At 40.1% G+C, this 27,168-nt stretch overlaps 1 protein-coding gene across 9 annotated transcripts in view; it reads right to left on the minus strand.

Annotated features, from left to right (window-relative positions):
- PAK3 (p21 (RAC1) activated kinase 3) overlaps positions 1–27,168 on the minus strand; it is a 139,781-nt gene that overhangs the window by 21,485 nt on the left and 91,128 nt on the right. For all 9 annotated transcript variants that reach the window (XM_039247416.1, XM_039247413.1, XM_039247412.1 and 6 more), the window contains 5 exons: positions 13,128–13,176; positions 12,720–12,832; positions 11,174–11,291; positions 9,682–9,781; positions 8,761–8,957 (listed from right to left, as the gene is read on the minus strand). In XM_039247416.1, the coding sequence (XP_039103347.1) occupies positions 8,761–8,957; positions 9,682–9,781; positions 11,174–11,291; positions 12,720–12,832; positions 13,128–13,176 (577 nt within the window). The remainder of the gene's footprint in view (positions 1–8,760; positions 8,958–9,681; positions 9,782–11,173; positions 11,292–12,719; positions 12,833–13,127; positions 13,177–27,168) is intronic.

A 27,168-nucleotide genomic window follows, 5' to 3' on the forward strand; every position in this document is an offset into this window, starting at 1 on the left:
CACTCCTCTGGAAGCAGTCCTAAAGACAACAAACACCCAAACCATGGCTCTTCCAGCAGTCAGGGACGGCTATAGCCTATCTACAGCCTAAGAACACAGAATCAGAGTAAGAGAATCATTAGTTTCTCCTTTTCTTTAAGTAACACTCGTGTGGAAGCCCAATACAGAAAACCAATTAAAAAGAACCTGTTCTGGTGGAATCAAGAGCCATGTGACCTCCCCCTTGTGCCCTTTAAGCCCAAGGAGCTCCACAGAATTCTTGGGCCTTGTGAAGTCTACTGGCAACCAATAATCTTATCAAATTCCACTTTGAAGTGACAAGGAGATGGAGGCCCAGCAAGAAGTAACCTGTGCAAGGTCATGGACTTCCTGACTGGTGCACCTGGGAAGATAATTCACTCTTCAATTCACATAATGTATACAGGTGGTAGAGACAATAGAAAACTCTTTGTCTCATCTTCTCACATTTATTGGTCACTCCTGGATGAAAAGTGATGATGAATTTTGCCATCTAAGCACTGGGGCAATTCCTTACAGAAAGAGGAGGTGGAAGAGGAAGAGAGGGTGGAAGAGGGCCAGAAGGAGAAGGAAATTGAGGAGAAGGAGGAGGCCTGGGGGAAAGGTAGGGAAGGAGGGAAGGAGGGAAGGAGGAAAGGAAGGAAGGAAGGAAGGAAGGAGCAAGAAGCAGCAAAAAGATCAGCGTGGTTCATGGCATAGTGTTAGCACTTTGCCTCTCCCAGCTACAGAGGTTAAGACTGCCTTCATCAAGCTAAACTCCCTCTGCTGAGAGGCTCATGTAAGACATATCAGAGCATCCTTTTATCAGGATGCAAAGGGTCTTCCAAAATAATGTCACAACCAGGTTGGTAAAGGTATATTTCAAAATGGTGACAAAGGTTAGAAATGATCTATAGTAATCAAGAAAACCCCGATTTTCTTGGTGAAGTCATTTTTCATTGGCAAAAATAGAGATTTAAAATGCCACAGGATAAAACATGCCAGTGGGCATTTCACTAGACAGATGCCCATCAGCATACTCCATGATTTGTCTATTTAGAATGGGCTCTAATTTTGAGGGACTTAAGTCCTTAGTTATAGGTCTGGTACCTATTAGGGCAACAGGCATATGCATTCTTGGCTTATTCCCATGTCATGCTTTAAAGATACCGAGGAATGATAAGGTGATATTGGGATAAGGGTGTATTAGTCTTGGCCAACAGTAAGTCCTCAGTCACTGGGTATTTGATCTTTATTTCCCTCCTCTTTGCCTGGTCAGAGTCTCAGAGTTTTGCTTGCTGTGGAATCAATTTCTTCTTTGGCTGTCTTCCGGGTCATAACTCACCAGTCTGAGCTGTCTGCTTCTGAATTACAATCTAAATGAGACTTGCAGCTTTCCTATGGCTAGGTCCCATTTTCCTATGCTAAATTCCTGACAACCAATGATTCTTAAGAGCTGTCTATCCTTTGACAGGCAATATTTTTTTCCTGATTAAAAAGAAACCCTGTTACAGTTCTATAATTATTTTAGTTGCAGTTGGTCCCAACTCGACCCTCCTTTCAGGCACAGGTTTGCCTTTAGAGTAGGAGGAGTGTCAACAAACCATCAGTAAACCTTGCTGTTCCATGGTGGTTTACGGAAAAAGAAGGGAAGGTTCCCAGCTCTTCCTGAAATACATTCAAAACAATATTGACTGAGTGCTAGCAAAGTATGCTTGCTTCTCTGGCACTCAGGAAGTTTATGTCTGACTTTAATTCCAAATGAGCACGCGCCATCAAACCCAGACATTCCAATCCACAACACAGGTTCCAGTGGTTGGAGGAGCTAGAAGCACTTTGGCCCTTAGCTGCTGTTTTTTAGTTGCTGGAGATTCTCTCCTTCTTAACTCTCTTCTGTAGACATCCAAGCCAACCAGAACTTCCCTAGTTCTGTAATAAAGAATAAAGATAACTGACAATAGTGCAGTGCTTTAGGTGTGGGAAAGGGAGAACAGAGAACCTCGTCATCCTCGTAGTGTCCACAACAGGTCTGGTTTTTAGATTCGTGCCCTCCCTTTGCTCTGGCCATCCAGGTAATGCACTATTAATCATGAGTGGTCACACTGATCGCTTTATTATCTCCATTATGTTATGTACTCAGCAGACAGCACGTCATCATGATAAAGTCCATTTTTTAGGAGCAGTAAAATTGAAAAAGAAATGGCATATCATGGGTGTATATGCTGAGCTAAGGTCATTTCTTTTTCTAATAGTGCCACTGGTCTGATAAATCAGAAAATGCCATAAAGTGCATCAGGATTTCAACAGGGCTCTGACAGAGTTATGGTATTTTTTTTTTTCTATTAGAGGAAACGGAGAAATGTGGACAGAATAAGAGTATGCTCATTTCTGGTTGAACAATAATGCTCAAAGAGGGCTGGTGAAGAATTGTTTTCCAGTTCAGATAGGGTTCTATAAAGGGCCTGCCACAGAGCTTTGGATTCGGTTTAGTCCTTGGTGTGGGAAGCTGACATCATTTTTTTTGGGGGGGGGGAGGGGGTCTAAACTATCGTATTTATTTTTTTCTTAAATAGTTTATTGTCAAGTTGGTTTCCACATAACACCCAGTGCTCATCCCCACAAGTGCCCTCCCCCATGCCCATCACCCCCCTTCCAATTCCCCCAGCCCCATCAGCCCTCAGTTTGTTCTCAGCATTCAAGAGTCTCTCATGGTTTGCCTCCCTCCCTCTCCCCAACTATTTTTCCCCTTCTTCTCCCTCATGGTCCTCTATTAGCTTCCTCCTAATCCACCTATATGTGCAAACATATGGTATCTGTCTTTCTCTGCCCGACTTACTTCGCTCAGCATAACACCCTCTAGTTCCATCCATGTTGCTACCAATGGCCATGCACACTTTCAGATCACAATGCTATAAAACTTGAAATCAATCACAGGAAGAAGTCTAGAAAACTTCCCGAAACGTGGAGGTTAAAGAACACTCTACTAAAAAACGAATGGGACAATCAGGCAATTAGAGAAGAAATTAAAAAATATATGGAAACAAATGAAAATACAACAATCCAACCTCTGTGGGATGTGGCAAAGGCAGTCCTAAGAGGAAAGTACATTGCACTCCAGGCCTATTTCAAGAAATTAGAAAAAATGCAAGTACAAAATCTAACAGCACACCTAAAGGAACTAGAGGGAGAGCAACAAGAGCACCCCAAACCCAGTAGGAGAAGATAAATAATAAAAATCATGGCAGAAATAAACACTATAGAAACCAAAAAACAGTTGAACAGATCAATGAAACCAAGAGTTGGTTTTTAAAAAAATAAACAAAATTGACAAATCTCTAGCTAGGCTTCTCAAAAAGAAAAGAGAGAGCACTCAAATAGACAAAATCATGAATGAAAATGGATTGATTATAACCAACCCATCAGAAATACAAGCAATTATCAGGGAATACTATGAAAAATTATATGCCAACAAACTGGACAACTTAGAAGATATGGACAAATTTCTAAACACACACTCAGTACCAAAATTCACACAGAAACAGATAGAAAATCTGAACAGACCCATAACTAGTGAAGAAATTGAGTCCGTTATCAAAAATCTCCCAACAAATAAGAGCCCTGGGCCAGATAGCTTCCCTGGGGAATTCTACCAGACATTTAAAACAGAATTAAGACCCATTCTTCTCAAGCTATTCCAAAAAACAGAAATCGAAGGAAAACTTCTGGATTCATTTTACAAAGCCAGCATCACTTTGATTCCCCAGCTAGACAGAGACCCAGCAAAAAAAGAGATCTACAGGCCAATATCCTTGATGAATACGGATGCAAAAATCCTCAACAAGATACTTGCAAATTGAATCCAACAGCACATAAAAAGAATTATACACCAAGATCAAGTGGCATTCATTCCTGGGTTACAGGTCTGGTTCAATATTTGCAAATCAATCAACGTGATACATCACATCAACAAAAGAAAAGATAAAAACCATATGATCCTGTCAATAGACGCAGAAAAAGCATTTGACAAAATACAGCATCCCGTCTTAATAAAGACTCTAGAGAAAGTCGGGATAGAAGGAATCTACTTAAACATCATCAAAGCCATCTATGAGAAGCCCTTAGCTAACATCATCCTCAATGGGGAAAAACTGAGAACTTTCCCCCTGAGATCAGGAACATGACAGGGATGTCCCCTCTCACCACTGTTGTTTAACATAGTGCTGGAAGTCCTAGCATCAGCCATCAGACAACAAAAGGAAATAAGAGGCATAAGAATTGATAAAGAAGAAGGCAAACTTTCACTTTTTGCAGACGACATGATACTCTACATAGAAAGCCCGACAGACTCCAGCAGAAGCCTACTAGAACTGATCCATTAATTAAGCAAAAGTTGCAGGGTACAAAATCAACGCACAGAAATAATTGTATTTTTATACAGCACAAGTGAAGCAACAGAAAGAGAAATCAAAAAATTGATCCCATTCACAATTGCACATAAAACCATAAAATACCTAGGAATAAACCCAGCCAAAGAGCTAGGAAATCTGTATGATGAAAACTATAGAAAACTTATGAAGAAAATTGAAGAATACACAAAGAAATGGAAAAACATTCCATGCTCATGGGTCGGAAGAATATAGTTAAAATATCATTACTACCCAAAGCAATCTACACATCCAATGCAATCCCAATCAAAATTGCACCAGCATTCTTATCAAAACTAGAAAAAACTATCCTAAAATTTGTATGGAACTACAAAAGACCCCGAATGCCAAAGAAATATTGAAGAAGAAAACCAAAACGGGAGGCATCACCATCCCAGACTTTTGCCTCTAGTACAAAGCTGTCATCATCAAGACAGTATGGTATTGGCACAAAAACAGACACACCGACTAACTGACATCATTGGTTCTTAAAACTCATTAGGTGATTCCAATGGACAACCATGGGGTAGATCACTGGTACAGGGTCAGTGGTTCACATCCTATATTATATACTCTTTTTAGCATTCAGACGTCTCTTATTAATACCAATAACAGTCTTCCAAATATCCAGTGTTTGCTATCGTGTCACAGATGCTTAAAGCAAGGGTAGAAAGACAACATTTAAGGCTCATTTCAACTAGGATAAAGGTTTGGAAAATTAGAGATAAAAAAGGGATCTGCCCACAGTCCAGTAGGGACTTCAACTGGATGTCACTGGGACTTTTCACAAATGGCAAATTCCATCAAAACCCATTGATAAGAAGAGCCCAATTATGTGTGAATGCAAAGTTCATACAGAGATGCTCTTTTGGGGTTGAGGAAAACAAACCAAAGATTTCTTTTATGAAAATGAGCATCTCTCTTTATTTAGAATCGGGGCATTGTAACCACAGGTTTTAGACCACATATCTCCAATTAACAAAAAAGTTGGGGAGATGAGCAGAACACCAACACTGACTGGCACATTCCCATGGGAAGTTTGATTTTAACCCCTGTCACTTTGGCAAACAGAAAGAACGAGGCACTTTATTACTGGAGACTGCACTAAAAATGTCCATGGGTCATAGAACAGCATGTTCAAGGCCAATTATGTTGAGCACAAAGACTTCAGGCAGTGGGGGATGATAAGAAGCTTGTCTCCTCTCTGTGTCCCTGCAAGGGTACCAATCTCATAACATCAGTATAATTAATAACTCTATGACCTTTAAAAGGCATTTTATGAGCAAATCAGGTCAATTAGTACAGAGTGATTTACATTAAAACAATCCCAACTACTTTATAACTAGTGGCGGGGGGAAAGTAGGTAATTCCTTGCATCAACGATATGTTGTGGCAACACTCACAAAGGGCTTGCTCAGTTGTAACTGACCCAACAGACACATACACACAAAACCACAGTGAAAGGCAAGCAGCCCCCAAACGTATAGCCCCAGTCTTCACCTTTAACCTCTCCTGTGTTAACTGTTCATTGTAATTTTACTGAGCTCTGCAAAACCCTCTACTCTTTGCAGGGACCACAGTATAGCCAGAGTGAAGGTGAAGTTTTTGCCCATGTAGGGAATCCAATTTCCCTTTATGAATGTATAAAAAAGCACTCTTTCTCTTTTCTGACTTTTCTATTTGTATAATCTCTCTCTCTCTTTCTACACACACATAATACATACATATGGATTTCCTACAATGAGTTGGACACTGTGCTACCTGATTTACATGCATTACTTTATTCAGTTTTTACACTAACTCTTCAAGACAGGTATTATCCCTATTTTATGTAAAGGAAACAGGTTTACAAAAGTTTTAAGTGACTTGCTGAAAGTTACAGAGCTTCTAGGTTATGGAGCTAGGACACACCCAGATCCTCATGACTACATGGGCCAAAATTGTCACAGTGATCTGTTACCCTCTACCATGCTGTCTTCCTTCCACTTTTTTCCTTCTTTTCTCCTCAAAGCCCAAAGCGGTGGATGGGTGGTAGTACGGGAAGGATTTCAAAGAAAGAAGGACTAACCTACCTCTCTTTTGTACCTCTCCCAAAGCTCTGCAATTTTGCAATTCCCCACACATAGCCTGGTCTCCAGGATCCAAGAAAATACAGGTTTCTTACAGGCTCATGTTATGTCTTTTCCTCTCCAATCTGTCTATGGTTTTGGTGACTACATGATGCAAATCCCAAATACGGGCATATAGCCCAAGACATTATGTTTTCTCTAAGCAAACACGAGGGCAACATATTTAAAATCAAAATTCAAAAAGCACTTGTGACATCAGGAGAGAGAGAGAGCGCTGTCTCAATACAGACCTGTTGATTGAGTCATTGGAGGTTGATCACACACAGAGAAAATGAGAAAAGTTAGACTAAATCCTTATCAGTGGAATTCAACAGGGTGGTCTTTCTGACAGGTCTTTTTGTTATGGCCTTAATGTAGGCTTCCTGAACCTGGTGGCTTGTTAATCTGCAAGTACTTGTTTAGCTACAAGGCTGTGGATTCTAAAAGAGACAAGCTGTTCATTATGAGTTCTAATCCTGGGCTGGAAGATGCCTATAAAGATTAAAACTTGTTTCCTTTTTTCTAACAATTAACAGCCTAGCTAAAGAGTGATCAATTGTAATTGGGGAACTGAAGAAGGTAATAAATGCATTACCAAGACCAGTTGCTTTACAGTGCCATTTATTTAATCCTTAAATTTTGCAGGTTGTAAATTACTCATTAGAAGGCAGAAAGCAAAATAGCCGTAATCCGTTTAGTGCCTCCAAACTCTGAAGACTTAGAGGAGGAAATCCATGGAAACAAGAGGCCTGATGTGTTCTTTCACTGCTATTTCTTAATGGGCAAAGGTGGTTAAAGAATAAGGATAAGCCCAAGTAATTATCCTGATGCGCTGGTCCATAGGTCAGGGGTGGGCTTGATTAAATTCATGGAGGGCTGACCCACAAACGGTGGGAAAATGCCCCTTCCTTTCCACTCAGCCCTGCAGGCAGCTAATCAATGTGCACATCTCACTTCCAGATTGTTTCATGAGACCAGAGCAATAGCCCATAGCATTCATTAGGGCATTTGCTCCTATCTGTTGTTTTCTAATCAGTGCAGGGACTAGGACAGGAGGCCAAGTGCCAGAGAGAAATTAGAATGGGGCAAGGAGGAGACTGTCCCCGTCTCCATACAGGGGAATGCAGCTCCCAACTACAAAAGGTTCAATGTAAAAACTAGACAAGTAGTTTGTAGGTTGCTTTACATGTATAGAAACCGATGTATATTTGGTTTGAATATGGATTTTATAAGGTTAATGTGTAAACACCAAACCATTTACCAGGACAATTTTTTTATTCTAAGGGCAATATTCAATTTTAGGCTCAGTGGTAATGGTGTAAACAATATGCAGGATGCCTTTGGTGCTGGCAATTTACATGTGTTTTAAGTAGAATTTGAATCTGTTGCATTTCCTTTTTCAAAAGCAGGATGCCCTTTAAATATGTAACACAGCTTCTGGCTCACCCTTAGCCTCTACACAAAAAACTAGCTACTGGCTCACTTCAGTGCTGAGCGAGTATTTTGTTCTGACTCCTTTGCCATTTACTCTCATGATCCACGGCTTATCTCTGCATAAAGATGGTGGTGTTAGGCTATGAAACAGAGCTTTTCTCTTTTCAAAGGTAACCAGACCACATAAGGACCAAACCTGTTTCTGTAGCAGCAAACGGAGTCACCCAACACAAACTATCTCCATTAATTTTCTACTAGACAGTCTAATTAAGTTTGTGATTCCACCAGGCTGGTGCTTGTGTCTATCTCATGTTCCATTCGATACACACCCAGCTGCTGCTGCTGCTCAATAAATCATTACTGACAATGAGACAAAATCTAATATAATTTAAAAATTATAGGTATTCTGGAAATGCGTTAATTCACTTTGTTAAAGTAATTATAAAGCAAGTATTTCCTAGATAGATCATTTAACCATGAAATGTGATAAAAAATACTTTTCTTCTTACATCTCACTTTTTTAAAGCTATACTTTTATTTAACAGCAGAAAGCTGTACTAATGAATTTTAAAGACCCCTGCCATTTGAAATCCTAATATCAAAGCACTTGGAAAAACCACGGAGACACCTTAAGAGATACTAAGAAGAGCTCATAACGATTTTGCGAAGTATAACTTGGAGCTTCTGTGTCACTTCTCTCAGGAAAGGGCCCATTTGTGGGCACTTTTGGTGGAGACAAGGAATGACATTTGGCCCCTTTCCTGGGGCTGAATTATCTATGTTTTCTTTTTACTTACCCTAAGTGGATTTTCATTAAGGTAAGGGGGTTCACCTTCTACCATTTCGATTGCCATAATCCCCAGAGACCAGATATCAACTTTCGGACCATAAGCTTTTCGAGTCACCACCTCAGGTGCCATCCAATAGGGGGTTCCCACCATAGTGCTTCGTTTACTTTGCTCAGGGGTGATCTGAGCGCAGAACCCAAAATCAGCTGCAGAGAAGAAAATTCTGTTAAAATCAAGTCAAATTCTTCTTGTTTTTTTAAAAAATGTATATTTATCTTGAGAGAGAGAGAGAGAGAGAGAGAGAGAACATGAGCAGGAGAGGGACAGAGAGGGAGGGAGAGAGAAAATCCCAAGCAGGCTCCATGCTGAGCATGGAGCTCAATCCCATGACCGTGAGATCATGACCTGAGCTGAAATCAAGCCAGACACTCAACTGACTGGGCCAGCCAGGAGCCCCTAATTCTTCCTAACAAAAGATCACTTTCAGATATGGCTGTACCTTCTTTTGTTTGACACTGAGCTTCTATAACTCCCTAGCTCATATCTATTATTACGTGATCTCTCCGGTGGCCCTGATTTTAAAAGGGTCTGAAATAACTGATTACTGTGATGTCATTTTCCCTAGACCTCAGTCTGGTTCCCTCCCCATTACTGTTCCTTTCAATATAGAATCTTTCAGTTTTCTATTTAGGTATTTGTCATCCAGCCGATGGAAGTCCATAGAAATTCTGAAATGTTAACCCCTTAGAATCTGGCCATGATCTACAGGAACACAGAGTTTGAAAAAATTCTTTATTTCAAACTGGACTCTAAATGCCTTAAAACTAATCACTTCCAATAGCCATTTTCTTCTTAAGATAGACAGTAAATGAGCAGAAGTTCCCCCCACCCCAATACTCTTTCAAACACCATCTGAACCAAAATACTTACTCAATTTAACAGAGCCATCCATCCCAAGAAGAATATTGTCACTCTTTATGTCTCTATGGATCACTTGGTTTGAGTGTAAGAAATCCAAAGCTTGGAGGCACTATTGAATCAGAAAAACAAGTTCTAATGATATCAAAAAGAATTTAAAAACAATTTACATTTCGTTTCTAGATATAATTGGGTCAAAGGTATACTTTTGCATTGTCAAGTAAAATAGATTACTATTGTATTATCATTTTGAAATTACATTATCATTTACATCAGTGCTATAGCTTAGCAGGATACAATATAAAAGCTTCTGAGTCAGAATAGGTCATGCAGGGTGGTGATGTGCTAAATAGCACTAAATCATTATACAGCCAAACTAACCAATTAATAATCACACTTTGACCTAGGTATCTGGAAGGTACAGATTCAGCTTGGTCTTATACAGGTGTACAATGCTTCTGCATCCATGGTATTTAATTCAGTAGGCCTGAAGTGGGACCCAGGAACCTGGCTTTAAAATGAGTGCCCCAAGCTACCTTCGATGGATAGCCATAGTTGGGGACCACTTCTAGGCTATGAAATGGCTACAGTTATTTGCTTGGAAATGGCTTTGCATCATGCAACATGGAAACCATAGACTCAGGGTAGAATATTCTCCGAAGTATTATAAGCTTGCTTCACTGCATGAATAGAAAATATGTGTGTTCGGTGGATATGTGTACATCCTTGGGGAGGAGGAAAGGCAGATGGGAGGAAAGCAAGGGGTGAGTGAACCATTTAAAATAAAACACAAGCAAAGACTAGCTGAAATTACTTGGTTTTGTGTTCTTACCATTGGTTTTCAAGTTGCAGTGGGTCAGAGCTCCTATTTGTGCCTAGAGACAACCTCACCACAATGAATGGGGTAGAGGGTAATGCCCCAGATGAGACTCCAAAGACGAGTGTGTTTTTAAATGTTGAAAAAAAAAAAAAAAAAAAGAAAACATGTCCTCTGTCTAACTCGAAACCAGAGATACAACACCGGTATTGGAAAAGAGGCAGACTCAGGCCCCCTGGGCGGAGGGAGGAACTTGCTTAAATTGCCTTCTAGAGAATAATGGGATTATAGTGGTTCGGATTTCATGTGGCTCATGTTGCACGTGCAGGAAAAAATCATTAGCGTGTAAAACTCCCCCAAATCGGGAAAAACTTCCGTGCCACCATTACTGTGTTCTGTGTTCATGGAGACTACAACATGCAGGCCGAGCATTCATCTTGTGAATGGCATAGCAGAACTCAAAAGATCCATAGCAAAATAACCAGAATATACAACAGGTTGGGAAGGGAGGAGTAGGAAAGTGCATTTAGGAAAGGATTTAAGTTGAGGTTAGGCTCTCCAATTTTTTTTTTTTCATAGAAAAGATGTGTGATCATTGTTTTGATGTTCTACACATGCTGAATAATCAGAGAAAAAGAATTGCTGGTTTTAGTGTCCTCAGTTGCTAGAAATGCTCTATTTTCTTACCTCTCTGCAGACAGCTGCTATCTGTCCTTCATCCATACAGGTCTCGGTGACCACATCAGTCAAAGAACCACCAGCCAAGTATTCCATGACCACCCATAGTTCATCACCCACTAAGTAGCTATAAGAAAAGAATTAAAAAGACTTTGACTCAGATCTAAGGAAGTGGGGACTCTTATATAATTCAGATCAGCATTGTTTTTGATGCTACTGTATTAATTACTGAGCTGTTTTCAAGCAGTTTCTGAATCAAAGAGACTCCTGTTTGCAATGGGTTTACTGTGCTGAGGTCTCAATCCTCTAGTAGAAGTCAGGGGCAACATGCCCATTTTCTTTAGGTACCTATTGAGGAGCACACCCAGATGATCAAACACGGGGAGAAAGATCACCAGAGCCCTACAATTTGGGCAAACTCAAAACATCTGGAATCATCTGAAGGCACATTAGCAGAATGATTGGGTCTCTATTCCCCTCCTTGCCCCCACTTATCAAGAGATAAATTTTGGTAAATGGAGTGACCCCAACGATCCCATCCTGCCCTAAGTTTGACATCAATATGAAGCAAGCCTTTCTATCCAGTGGTGCTCAAACTGCAATGCCCATAAGATTCACCTGGGGAGCCTATTAAACATAAAAATTCATAGGCTCTACCTGATCAGTAACAGAAAGTATCGTAGAAATCTACATTTTTTACAAATGCAATTTTGCCAAAATTAAAAAAGCAGAGTGAAGTCCCTCTGCTACAGATAGTCCCTAAATGGTACTTTATGAATCAGGTTTCTACTGTAAAATTTCTTTCCTTTTTTTAATCCCCCTTCTCCCCCTTCTTTCTCTACCACTGGTCTACCTGGCACAAAACAAAGAAATCAAAGATTTTAAGCTCATTGAGGTTGCAGACCTAGTCTTACTTCCTTTATATCCCCCCAGAGTACACAGCACAGTGGTGCTAAACAAACACTTACTGAAATTGAATGAGACAGATGTTAACCACAAGTGAAGAGTTAGCACTGTCTTTAAATGCCTATTTATAACCCACTGCTAATACCACTGATGAAAGAGACATTAATTACCTGGTCTAGGAAAAAGGTTTGAGATTAAAGTCTCAATTCCCTAGACCTCACTGTCAGTTAATCACAAAGTGCCCATTAAAGCAGGGCCATTACAGCCAGCCTTCTTCACTTAGACACCCAGAGACTGCACTGGCTCCAAACAGTTGATGAAATGTTTAAAATGCCGCAGCTCTCCCCTATACACAGTAGTCTATTTCCTGCCAACACGGAGTCACGATGCTCAAAAGGAAATTACACAAACTGCTCATGCTTAGAAGCAAGACCATAAAATGTGTCTTCAACTGTTTGATGGGTGGACAAAGAGAAGTGGGTGCAAATTTAGTGACAGATGTGATACTCTACCATTTTGTCACTTTTGAGAGTTTTTCTAGAGTTTTTCTAGCATTTGAGAAGCATTTGTAGAAAGGATGCTAAATGAACAGATGCTAAATAATTTGTCAAGAAAAGAAAACAAGTACATAATGAGGGAAACCACTTACCTATCTAAATAATTAACAATATTGGGGTTTTTATTTTCCCTCATGACCAGAATTTCATTAATAATTAATTCCTTTTTGGGCTGCTGTTGAAGGTTCATCTGCTTTATGGCCACCTGGATGATGATTAAAATGCACGAATGAGTTACAGTCATTAAACGCACACATCCATGTAAGGCATACAAATTCTTTATCTTACGAGGCTCTTTCTCAGTGCCACAAACCCATTCACCCTTTTCTCTGGTCAATCACGAGTAAACTATCCACTTCAGACACTTTGGACATCTATGAAACAGATTCCCATGTCAACCCAGTGCCGCCCATTTTGTCAGGCATATGCTATCAAAGAAGAAATGTGATCAATATGAATTAAAGTACAATAAAAAATCAGGATTGAATGTTAGCACTCACCTCTTGTCCTGTTGCAATATCTAGTGCTGTATAAACAGTACCTGATGCCCTGTGAAGGTGAAAGTTATTAAATGAATAAGCAATCCAGGTTTTATCCATAGATTTTATTTGAAATAAAATGTAATTATTTTTAGGAGAGGGAAATTAGCAAACTCAAGATTCAAGGATGAAACAACCAAGGAACGTCCCTTTTGTGTGGTAACTACAGCTGAAACAGTCTCAATGTATCCCTTTTGGTGGGCCAGTAAATCCACTCAGACTCTGTAGCACTATGCAGTAATGAATTGAGCAAAATGGCCCTGCTCCTTTTAGGAAGCTCCTGGAATATTCTGAATACTCCCCAGATGTGGTAACAGCCAACATTGTAGTCCTTTGATTAAACTGAAGTATGGTTTAGGAAACAACATGTCATCTCTTGTTTAGGCAAATGTAAATTAACTTTTCCTTTTAGCATATGGACAGAGTGGCTTTTTTCCATAGATTTCTTTTTTTAAAAAATTTTTTAATGTTTTATTTACTTCTGAGAGAGCGAGAGGGTTAGCAGGGGAGGGTCAGAGAGAGAGAGAGAGAGAGAGAGAGAGAGATACAGAATCCAAAACAGGCTCCAGGCTCTGAGCTGTCTGTCAGCATAGAGCCCGACGTGGGGCTCGAACCCACGAACCGTGAGATCATGACCTGAGCCGAAGTGGACGCTTAACCGACTGAGCCACCCAGGCACCCCCTTTTTCCACAGATTTCTAACTCTTAAGAATATTTTCATCTTGGGACGCCTGGGTGGCTCAGTCGGTTAAGCGTCTGACTTCAGTTCAGGTCATGATCTTGCAGTTTGTGGGTTCCGGCCCACATCGGGCTCTGTGCTGAAAGCTAGCTCAGAGCCTGGAGCCTGTTTCGGATTCTGTGTCTCCCTCTCTCTCTGACCCTCCCCTATTCTTGCTGTCTCTCTCTTTCTCTCTCTCAGAAATTAAAAAAAAAATAAAAAATAAACATTAAAAAAAGAATAACAAATAAATCAATTGCACTCAGTGCCATACTTACTTATTGCTGTATCTACCTACACAAAGCAATAACAACATGGCCTTGTTGTTGAGACATTTTTTTTTCCTTTTTCAAAATTTCTCAATGGCTTCTACTATGACGTTTCCCTCCAACCTGCCACCCTTTAAAAATCTATCATTCCTTAGGTCCTGATAGTATTCCTGCTTCCGTTCTAACTTCAATTATAGCAGTCCTTTGTTTTGCAAATAGAAATTGTCTAGTGAAGCTGAATTCACAGTAATAATGTTCTGTGAAACACATATGAATTCTGAACCACGTCCCTACCTCTATTCCCAAGAAAAAGGATAAACCTTGTCAATTTCATAGAAATGTTTGTGGTGAGTAAAAGAATAAGGATGGAGATCAGTCCTGTGATTTCTATTTAAAATTTCTAGTAATTGTTGTTTCTCCTTTGCTCTATATATATCCCTTGCTATTTTGTTTTCTGGGTCTAGGATTTCTTCTCTTATGACAGCCATTTCTTTGCCATTCTTCTCCCTTCTTCTACTTGGATGAGCCAAAATATTTCTCCTAAGCCTAGGAAGTTTACATTACCTGCTCCTAATGAATAAAATGAGTGGAGTAGTATAAAGAATATTTGACTATTAAGAGAGTTCTGAGTTCTAATACTTGCCCTATCATCAACAAGCTGTGTGACCTTGGGCCAGTCACTCCCCTGCTCTAGGCTTCAGTCCCCTCAACTCAGAAAATAGTGATCACAATAACAGTAATAATATAGGGAGCATGTTGTGCATGTCAGACACTGCACTAAGAACTTCATATAAATCACTTTATATAATTCTTACCTTATTTCTATAAGGCAAATGCTATTATGTCCACATTACAGACAAGGAATCTGAGACTCAGAGAGGTGAAGTGACCTGCCCTAAGTTAAACAGCTTAGAGTCCAAGTCTGTCTGACTCTCTGACCTGTAAAATATAGGCAGTGGACCACATTATTTTGAGAGGGGCAGAGAGAAAGGGTAAGAGAGAATGCCAAGCAGGCTACATGCTGTCAGCATAAAGCTTGACTTGAGGCTCAAACTCATGGACCGTGAGATCATGACTTAAGCTGAAATTAAGAGTTGGATGCTTAGCTAACTGAGCCACCCAGGAGCCCCACAAAATTTATTTCAAAGTAATCTCTACACCCAATGTGGGGCTTAAACTCACAACCACGAGTCAAGAGTTGCATGCTCTACTGACTGAGCTATCCAAGCACCCTAATTTCTAAGGTTCTTTAATTTCATGATGTACAATCTACAAATACTACTTCTCTCTTCATTCTGCATATGTATTTAAATATATATTGGAACTTGACTAAAAAATTGCCCTTACTCAACAGGTGTCACCTGAAGCAGGACTTGCACGTTTCAGAAATTCCTCAGGGTTTGAGGGTGATGTTAAATCAGCCTCTCAGTTTTGTTCATTTGAGATTCTGGGATCAGAGCATGCAGTTGGTGCTCATTAAGTATTTGATGAATGAACAAATTAATAAAAGTCTTTTCAAACAAACATGCAATTGCAACAAAATCTTTCCTTTCTGTGGAGGAATCTTCTACATAAATCAACATAAAACACTTCCCTTGTGGAATAAGCTATCAGATATTTCTGATTTCAGGGGCCAGTTTGAGATTGGTCCTTCTGAATTCAGAATCACCTGGGCTCAAAAGAATAGATCATCTTGATTTGGTGTGTATTTCAACTGCATGAGCCCTGAGCAACTAAATAAATCTGTTTGCAGAATAAGATTCAAAGATGCCTTTACTTGGGGCACCTGGGTGGCTCAGTTGGTTAAGCATCTGACTCCTGATTTCAGCTCAGAACATGATTGTTATGGTTCATGAGTTAGAGCCCCACATCTGTCTCTGCACTGTTAGTGCTGAGTCTGCTTAGGATTCCCTCTCTCCCTCTCTTTCTGCCCCTCCCCAGCTCGCACGTGCTCTCTCTCTCTCTTTCTCTCCCTCCCTCAAAATAAAAAAAAATTAAGGAATGTCTTTACTTGCATATTTCCTTCAGATGCCAAAAAAAGTGACAGTATCTGCAAAATGAGATAATAATAGAATCTCCCTCATAGACCCATAGAAAATTGAAAGGCACAATCTATGTAAGCATTCAGCCCTGTGCCCAGATCAGAGTTAGTGCTCAACATGGCAAATGCTATTGTTATCATTTGTTGTTGATGCTGGTGGTATTGACTTCACAGTAGAGAAGTTATTATGTGTTAGCTGGCTCTTTCCGATCTCTGAGCCAAACCATCCTTGCTAGTGTTTGTCCCTCTTTTGAAAAAGGACAAAGGTAGTGGGGGCGCCTGGGTGGCTCAGTAGGTTGGGCAGCTGACTCTTGATCTTGGCTCGGTCATGATTTCACAGTCATGATCTCACAGTTGTCAGATTGAGCCCCACATCAGGCTCAGCACAGAGCCTGCTTGGGATTCTTTCTCCCTCTCTCTCTGCCCCACCCCTTCCCCTTCTCTGTTTCTGTCTCTCTGTCAAAAATAAATAAATAAAATTTAAAAAACCCAAAAGGACAGAGGCCAAAGGGGACCTATTGGAACACTTTATAGAGATTCCACATCCCTTCTTTTTTCCTTAGTGTTTTTGCCTTTTCCTTTCCATTTGGAATACTTTTGTTGAACAAAAACATATATAAAATCCCTCAATATAAAATAGGAGCTGCTCCAGCTAAAGCTGCTAGGGAAAGAGGCTGAAAATTCTTGCCCTGGTGGCCTCCCCCTTATTCACCACCCCATGCCCTGCCCGCAATCCCATTTCCACTGTCCTAGAGGCTAAACTTGTGATTGAGTTGGAGTGCAAAGGGGATTAGTGTTTAACATCTCCAGAGATTTACCTTTTAAATCCTTGGGTTTTGGGCCCTCCAACCTCCCTCAGCATTTCATTGTCTTAAATTGCTAGAGTCCTACACTGGAATCCCAATATCCTGGGTTTTGTAGCATTCTGTGGTATAGAATTGCCACCAATTCCTAATGCACGGAGGTTTAAAGGCCCTGAAACTCTAGAACATCAGTTATTAACTAAAAAATTGGCTTTTCTCCTCATTCTCCTTTCTCCCACCGTAGCGCATACATGCAATTGTCCGGGGTGGGGAGTGGGGGGGGGGGGGCGGGGAGCCATTTTCTACTATCTCAACTCTTGTTCCCAGCCTTAAAATGGTGATATTTGATGGACACTTAGGCTCCCTCCATGAGAGGGAGGGAGGCAAATCATGAGAGACTTTTGAATACTGAGAACAAACTGAGGGCTGATGCGGGTGGGCGAGAGGGGAAGGGGGGTGATGGGCATGGAGGAGGGTACTCGTTGGGATGAGCACTGGGTGTTATATGGAATCCAACCTGAAAATAAACTGTGAAAGAAAAAAAAAATTAAAAAAATAAAATGGTGATATTTTCTTCCGCCCCTCTCCCCAACCTCCTACCAAACATATTAAGCACTTGGAATGCACTGCTCTGACCAATAAGTTATTGGTTGGCCCAACTTCTGGCCTTCACAGAATCCTCAATGCAAACTCAGGTACTAACCTGCAGAGTACAATTTAGTGTTTCTTTGCACCTCAAACACATCTCCACACAGCAGCTCTGATGCCTTCCCATATTCCAACATTGAAGATTCAACTGGTATAAATGTGAATGTCTCTCCTTCTCTTATTCATTTGATCCAAGTGCTCTCCTTGCCCACTGACAGGTAATCAACAGTAGTCCTCACCCCCACCTACTCAAACCTTCCTGGGTTCAAATCTCACCAGTTCCTAGTTGTGTGACCCTGGGAAAGTAATTTAAACTCTCCCGTAACTCAGGAATAAAGGAGGAGTAAATGTATACAGTGGTGAAAGCCAGTTCTTCATACACATTGCCAATACATATTAGCAATGAAAATCAGCAGCAGCAGCATCCATAATCTATTGTTTGGGAACTTAATGAATATTAAGGGAACAATCAACCTAATAATAATAACCATTATTAATATAATAACCATTAATATAATAATAGCCATTATTATTATTAGGAATTATATTTATATTATATTATATTACATTATTTCTACATTTTTTAATGTTTAGTTAATTTTGAGAGCGAGAAAGAAACAGCAAGAGGAGGAAGGGTAGAGAGAGAGAAGGAGACAGAATCCAAAGCAGGCTCCAGGCTCTGAACTGCCAGCATAGAGCCCGATGTGGGGCTCGAACCCATGAACTGTGAGATCATGACCTGAGCCAAAGTTGGACACTTAACCGACTGAGCCACCCAGGCACCCCTTATATTATACTATACTATACTATAGTAATATTATATTATTATAAATCTCATTTAAGTAATTTGGAGTTTCCAAGATATGTGATTTCCAAATTCTTAATAGGAAGTTTACATTTATCTAAGGTGGAACTAATTAAAATATTATATACATTTCTTTTTTAGCTAGAATGATAACTTTTGATTACCTTGCATAGCTCACTGATCAAAAGCTCTATGCAGCAGTTATACATTGTTTGCTTAACAAAGTCTGAGAAAAGCGATTATTTAATAAACGTGGTTTAATAGTTTTAATTATTCATATCTTGGAGTTGATAAAAAAAATAACTGAAAGGTTCCTTGGTGGTGAGGCTGGGAAGCACTCTCCTTGTAAGAGTGAGGCACAGTAGTGTATATCCCTAAGGAAATGATCTTTGAACCAACATGTCACACTGATTTCCCCCCCAAATGGGCCTTATAACAGCCTGGGATATGTCGAAGTAATTCAAAGGCTATCTTTACAAAGTCGATCAATTACTTTAAGCAAAAAAAAAAAAAAAAGTCAATTTCATGCAGCACGTTGGGACATAAGGATGCCAGGAATCAAACTAACAAATATGAAGTTAAAACTCCAAATTCTCTAGTATTTTGGGGTGGTATGCCAAAATGGTCAACATTGTCAATTTAATTTTTATGCCAGTTAATTACAATGATCTCTATTATCTCTCCATTCCAGTTATATCGAAGCCAGATTGCTATGGGGAGAACAGTTGTTTATGATGGGGATTTTGTTTATTCCAAAGCTCAGTCACTCAGATGGTATAAAGAAATCATTCCTTATCAGGACTCAAGGGAAAAGAGAGATCATCCAGTTTAACCTCATTAGAGATGGGAAATTGGAAGTCATGAGAGTAGGATGAATGTGCCCCAAGATGACACAGCTAGTAAGTAACAAAAGCCTCCCAGTTTTGACCAATAGATATTATAGTTAACCTACACGATGGTTTAAGAATATATATATATATATATATATATATATATTTTTTTTTTTTTTAATAATGTGGCTACAACCTTGGGCTTTGATCTGACTATTCACCACAATCCATGGTTAGAGCCTCTTTTTTTAATTTTCTTTTTAATGTTTTATTTATTTCTGAGACAGAGAGAGACAGCATGAGCAGGGGAGGGTCAGAGGGAGAGGGAGATACAGAATCTGAAACAGGCTCCAGGCTCTGAGCTGGCAGTCAGCACAGAGCCCGACGCAGGGTTCGAACCCACGAACTGTGAGATCATGACCTGAGCCAAAGTCGGATGCTTAACCGACTTGGCCACCCAGGTGCCCCGGTTCAAGAATATTAAACCAAGATTGCTCAACTGTTGGGCCTCATCCTCGATTATAGCATGAAGAGTACTGCTGGGTTCTTGGCATCACATTAAATGCTTCATCAACAATTTCTTCTTGACCTGACCAAGCACTTAATACTCAAATGGAAACACTGGCATCTTGCCTAAAGGATCTAGAAAGAAATAAACAATTCACTGTTTCTTCCTTTTCCTCCCAAGACAAGTCCATTTAATTATCAGCAATCTTCATCAGGTTTTGATGTTTCCTGCTAAGAGCCAATGTCAAGCCATGATCATGAGTAGTTGCCAGGGCAGCAACATGGTAAGACTTATAATTTAGATAAATCACTCCAATTTCAGTATGGAAATAGATTAGAGGAGGGAAAGAAAGGCAGGCAAGTGAGGCTAGAAGGAAGTTCATAGACTAAGAGAAAAGGAAGAGGGCAAGATGACTGGAGAGCTCAGTGAGATCCAAGGAGAGCCTTATGGTAATAAGAGACAGGAAGCCAGAAGGATAGGGCAATATTCACCCCTAAGGTTTTATAAGCATAAATCTGGTGCTAATGAGGTCACAGGGATTTTAATCCACTTTAAAGATTTAAAGAAACTTTTTAACGTTTATTTATTTTGGAGAGAGAGACAGAGCATGAGCAGGGGAGGAGCAGAGAGAGAGAGATGGAGACAGAGAATCCAAAGCATGCCCCGGGCTCTGAGCTGTCAGCACAGACCTTGATGTGGGACTCGAACCTGTCAATTGCCAGATCATGACTCAAGCTGAAGTAGAATGCTTAACTGACTGAGCCACCCAGGCACCCCAAGGATGGTTGTTTTTTTACATCTACTCTTACTTCTGCTGCCTGAAAAGGCCATCTTGTTTATTGAGCCTTACTCTCTGCTTGCTCTCTGTAAATGGGTGATCTCACTTACTGCTCAGCCTATACAATTTTACAAATGAGGAACCTGGGACTGGGGAATGGTAAAGCAAACTGCCCAAGGCTACACAGTTTGTCAGCAGCTGAACTCACAAATGCATTAGTTTGACTCCACAGCCCATGCTCTGAACTACATTTTTATGTTCCATTACAGAAATTTAGCTTTTTTACATCAATGCTAAGTACAAGTATGATATTTCCTAAAGTATGGCCTTGTATCTACTATGTGAAAGTGCCTACCTAAAATATTTCTCTTGCCTCTAATTTCCTGCTTAACTTAGTCCATGTGCCCCCTTTATAAGCCATTTAGTTTGCTCCTGGACATGGTTTGGTTGATTCCTTTGTCATTAACAATAGGAGATGGTTCTTCTGTTTTCACACTCTATGAAGATTGCTCATGGGGCCAAGAGTGGGCTAGTTCTTATCATACATCTACTCATTTGGTTGAGGCATATGCCCTGTTGTATTCAGGAATGGTGATGAACACTGTTACCACTTATGCAACAACTCTTTCAGAGGGGGTTCCAGTGTTTCCTTTTGTGTAATTTGCCTCTTAAGAATGTATCACTAAATAAAAAAACCATAAAGTTATGTACAGATCATGTTGTCAAAGTACCCTTCTTAAGTACCCAGGATGGAGCCGGGACCAGGTGGTACAGTCTTTACTTACTAGGATTATAGATCGAAACAGGGAATTTTCTATTCCTTCACTAGGGCATGACTTTCCCCAGAGTATTTGTGGTCATCTAATTTTAAATAGAGCCATAACACACTATGGGTGTGGGGCCAGGGAGCTCAGTGGGTTATAGTCTAGTGATAATGAGGCCACAGTTACAGGGCTTAATCCCTGGAAAGACCAACATGAAGCCTAAGCAGCTGTTTTCACACAGTGCATGCCATTGGTTTCAAGACAGCCTAGACAGGAAAGGGGGGCAGGCGGCTTCATACAAGCTCATTACTAAGGCTGGAAAAAAAAAAAACATAGTGCAATCCCTGCTAATGGTGGTTGATTGAGTGGCATCATCTTTCTTTACAAGGGACAGCATACAACCCAGTGCATTTAAGAGCAATAAGTAGAACAAAAAGTATCTTCCACTGCTTAATAAACATTCTTCTTCACAAATGCTAATGTATTCCCCAATCTCCTTCATCACAAAGGTTACTATAAAGATCAGACTACATCTATTTAGTGCCTCCTAGCTGTGTGCTACCTTGTATGGCCCAAAACAGATCCGATGAGGAAGCAAATATGTTTCTGCTTTGGGTGGTCTTGCCCAAAGAATCACTTGGGTAAGCACACTAGACACCACTTCTGCTCTTGCCATAGTTTCTTGAACAAAGCAAAACAAGTCAGAGGTTTTATTCCAGCACTTATCCCTGAGTTCTATGCTCTACACTGCTTTGTCAGGTTCTCTGAACAAGCTGTTATTCATCAAGTCCTCTAAGAAACAAGTTTCAAAACTATTCATCTTGAATATGGGAACTTTATGTCAGAGGAAGAAGAGGGCTCCTCACTGAGTAGCAGAGATCAGTCTGAGAAATGCCTAACATGATATATTTACTTTCTCAAGCCTTAAAATTAAAATGAATTTAGAGGAAAAGGGACTGAAGTCTTACAAAACAACAAGAAAAAAGGTTTATCTGCAATTACTAATGGCTTGATCATATTATTGTTCTACATAATTATATGATTGGCAAAGATCCAGACGTTAGACAAAATTCCTCTGGCCAAACGTGGTATCTTTATGCACAGGAGGAAACTGGTTTCAAGAAATGCTCCCATTGTCACTTTCTGACAAATTTAGCTGCAGGTTTGGTCTAATCTACAAAGAGATGCAACATAGAACTAAAGTACTTTGGTATAATACAGACACGGACTATGTTGGTCAACGGGTCCTTCAGAATAGCCTTTTGTTTGACATATACTTTCTTGTTAGAGCCCCCTCCCTTTTTAAAAATTTAATGCTTATTTATTTTTGAGAGAGAGAGAGAGGGAGAGAGAAAGAGAGAGAGATAGCACGAGTGGGGGAGGGGCGGAAAGAGAGACACACAGAATCCGAAGCAGGCTCCAGGCTCTGAGACAGCTGTCAGCACAGAGCCTGACGCAGGGCTCAAACTCACGAGCTGCAAGATCATGACCTGAGCTGAAGTCGGACACCTAACTGACTGAGCCACCCAGGTACCCCTAGAGCCCCTGAAACATTCTCCTTTTGGAAGTCAGTGTGTGTATGAGTTTTTATTATAATCCTAGAATCCCAAATAAATTAATGTGGCTGTGGTGGTGAGGGTGTGGGCCAACAGGCACTCTCATAACGTTGTTAGCATGTCACATGGAACAACCTCTATGCGGGGGGGGGGGCAACTTGGACATTAAAAGTATCCTTTCGTGGGGCACCTGAGTGGCTCAGTCATTTAAGCATCTGACTTCGGCTCAGGTCATGATCTCACACCTCTGGGTTCAAGCCCCAGGTTGGGCTCTGTGCTGACAGTCCAGAGCCTGGAGCCTGTTTCAGATTCTGTGTCTCCCTCTCTTTCTGCCCCTCCCCTGCTCATGCTTTATGTTTCTCCCTCTCTCTCTCTCTTCTTAAAAATAAACATCAAAAAAATTAAAAAATATATATACCTACAACAAACACACATGCACACACACAAATACACACAGAAATGTACCATATGTGCCCAAATACAAGGTAAGGTATCCCCTCCCCAATTTTTTACTCAGGAAAAAGAGGAATTGTCTTATATTCAAATCCGTATAAAATTTCTTTTGTAATACGGTAATTCTCCATATTCATTTGTTTTCATCCATAAAGTACTATTTGAGACAGACACCTTAGGTTGAAATATTCTCAATCAATGCCAGTGTGGACGCTCATAGAGACTATCTGTCAGAATTGGAAAGAAAGGATGTAAATAAATTATTTCTGAAGGTATGATCATAATTGCAAGTGTCGGATGTCATAAACAAGCTTTTTAAAGGTCACTTTCAAAATTAATGCAGTGAAAAGGGCACCCATTAGCCAATGATAGGACAGTTTGAACATAAAATACAAAAATGAATACAACTGATTGAAATGGATTGAATATATAAAGGCCTGTGAGGTTATAATTTTTTTTTAATAAAAGAGAATGCTTCCTTCTTCCACTTAAAATCAAAACACTCCTCATAGGACACTTTTGTAAGTAATTTGGATACCAGCTCCTTACACTGAAATAGGCAATTAAAACTTAAGCATTTAACTTGATTTGCCTGTATGAATTATATTTCAGAGTAACCAAAGACCCCCAGCTGATAAGGTAAAGTTCTTTTCAACAGAAGCATTGTAGTTAATAATAAGGTGTAGAAGGTATGATAGTTTTAGAAAATCATGATTTTGGGGCACCTGGATGGCTCAGTTGGTTAAGTGTCCAACTCTTGGTTTTAGCTCAGGTCATGATCTCATGGTTTTGTGGGTTCGAGCTTTGCATTGGGCTCTGCGCTGGCTCTCTCTCTCTCTCTTCCCCTCCTCCACTTGCACTGTCTCTGTCTCTCTCAAAATAAATCAACTTAAAACAATAAAATCAGGGGCACCTGGGTGGCTCAGTTAGTTGGTTAAGCGTCCAACTTCAGCTCAGGTCATGATCTCATGGTCTGTGAATTCAAGACCTGCATCAGGCTCTGGCTGACAGCTCAGAGCCTGGAGCCTGCTTCGGATTCTGTGTCTCCCTCTCTCTTTGCCCCTTTCCTGCTTGCTCTGTGTGTCTCTCTCTCTCAAAAATAAATAAACATTAAAAAAATTAAAAACATAAAATAAAATCAAAATTTTGTAATCCTTAATTTAATAATTTATTTGGGCAGTACAGTCATCGACAGATGAAACCATTAGAAGAAAGGTTAATGAAGAACTTTGTATTAGAGGGGACAGGCCAGTGCTTACTGACTGTTCTTATTTATTTGATTTTTTTGTTTTAATTTTGTTTTGTTTTTATTTATTTATTTGAGAGAGGGACCATGTGTGAGTGGGGGAGAGGAGTGGAGGGAGAGAGGAAATCTCAAGCAGGCTCCACACTCAGCATGGAGACCAATGAGGAGCTCGATTCCATGACTCTGAAATCATGACCTGAGCTAAAAACAAGAGTCAGATGCTCAACCAACTGAGCCACCCAGGTGCCCCCTGCAACTGACCCTTCTGATCATTTATCACTAAAAAATGGGATGATCAGACACTGTGTGCCTTCTGATATAATATGAAATATGAAGAAATATTGCCAAAGGTTGAAGTTGAATCTTATTAAGCTTTGAGGACTCTCTTTCACTGATAGGAAATACAGGGAGTAAATGATCAAGTTAAAGGACATCAAATGAAACTAAGAGACAAATCCAGAAAGTGGTACATTCTACAAGACAACGACAATTTCTTCAATACATCAGTGGGAATGGAAAAAGAAGGAGAACTTCTTTAGAGCATAGAGATTAAGAGACAAGACCAAATGCCATATGTGGATCTTCTTTGGATGCTCAATTGAACAAATCAACTATAAAACCTGCATTTTTGAGACAACTGGGGAACTCTGATAATAGACTGGTTTTTAGATGATATCAAGCGATTGTTAGATTTTGTTGGTGTTATTATGACATTGTGATTACGTTAAAATATTGGTAACTGTTGAATTGGGCTGATAAGAATGTGGGAGCTTCTGTAGAATTCTCTCTAGTCTTGTGCAAGTTTGAAAATTCTAGATTTCAGCTCTGGTCATGATCTCACAATTCATGAGTTTGAGCCCCATATTGGGCTCTGTGCTGGCAGTGTGGAGCCTGCTTGGGATTCTCTGTTTCTCTCTCTCTGCACGCTCCCTCCCCAGCTCACTTTCTCTCTCAAAGTAAATAAACTTAAAAAAGTAAAATAAAAAGTAATATCATAGAAAGCTATGTTGTGAAGATCTAAATATACACATGCAAAACAGATTCAGAAACAATCATGTAAATGTTATATGGCTGGGTAATTGCAACCAGAAATAAAATATCCAGGGACAGAATAGCATGCGGATTTTATATCTAAAAATGTTAAAGGCGATAATGTACTTAGATAGCTGCTGGGTGCTTCAAAGCAGGGTTCTAGTGATTACAAAAACAATAGTGTTGAAGATGAACAGAACTATTTTGAATTATACTCCTCAGGAAATGCGAGAGTAGAAAAATCTCTCCCAATGTAAATGTTATTTTATATAATGTGTGGGGTTTTTTTGTTTGGTTTTTCAAGTAGGCTTTACACCCAGCATGGAGCTCAATGCAGTGCTCGAACTCATGACCCTGAGATCAAGACCTGAGTTGAAATTGAGTCAGATGCTTAATTGACGGGGCCACCCAGGTGCCCCATATAATGTGTGGTTTTCAATATATAAATAAGAGTGATTAGCAAGTTAAACATCATAAATAGATATTCACCATCTGTGTATCTAACAGTTTACATAGTAAGATAAGTAAAAAACCTGTTTTAAAAATTATGTCATTGTGGGTGTCTGGGTGGCTCAGTCAGTTAAGCGTCTAGCTTTGGCACAGTTCATGAGTTTGAGCCCCCTCTCCATTGTCAGCACAGAGCCCACTTCAGATCCTCTCTCCACCCCCCCACACGCCCCTTCCCCACTCACATGCTTTCTCTCTCTCTCTGAATAATAATAAATACATTTTTAAAAAAAAATTATGTCATTGTGTGACTTTTATTCAAACATATATGGTATATGAGTGTGTGAATGAGTGAGGGTTTGTGTGTGTATGTGTGTATAGAGAATGCATGAGAGGTTTTCTTTCTGGAGGTTTCCTCTATACAAAATAACAGGGAGGCAAAGGCACAAGGGTTGGAGGGACATTGACTTTTCACTGCTTACTCCTGTGAATCTTCAGAGGGTTGCACCACGTCCAAGTATAACCTACTTAAAAAAATTATAGCCAAACAAATAAAAATTACAGTGCATCTTGTGTCTCTCACTTTGATAACACAGTCTCGACAGATCTTTTTAGCATGATTTCCTGCTAACTCCCTGGCCAAACTGGACATTTGACTGGTACTGCTGATTTGCCTCTTCTGGTCTTTTTGATATGCAGTCACCAAAGAGTTGGTTAAGGATTTTCTTTATGCCCTACACCACTGCAGTCCCTGGGGATACCAACAGCCTGAAGCCAGTGTTCATTTGGTTTCCTTCCCCAGCTGAACTGTCCATAATCCCCACTTGTTAAATCCTATACCTTCTCAAGTCACTATTTCAATGCACCCTTCTAAGAATCCTTCCTCATTCCCTCTCCTAGAAATGATTCGTCCTTCCCCTCCATCCACATGTCTCATGGCTCTTTGTAATTATGTTACACTACTCGCAGTATTCTGCTCTACAGAATAGTAGCCGTGGGTGCATCTTTCACCTCTAATAATACCTAGCATTTACTGAGCACTTCCCTATGTGCCATACATTGCGCTAAGCACTTTAAACACCTTTCTGGGATGCCTGGGTGGCT

The sequence above is a fragment of the Hyaena hyaena genome, unplaced genomic scaffold, assembly GCF_003009895.1.
Source record: "Hyaena hyaena isolate Hyena2069 unplaced genomic scaffold, ASM300989v1 scaffold_297, whole genome shotgun sequence".
NCBI classification, from domain to species: Eukaryota; Metazoa; Chordata; class Mammalia; order Carnivora; family Hyaenidae; genus Hyaena; species Hyaena hyaena.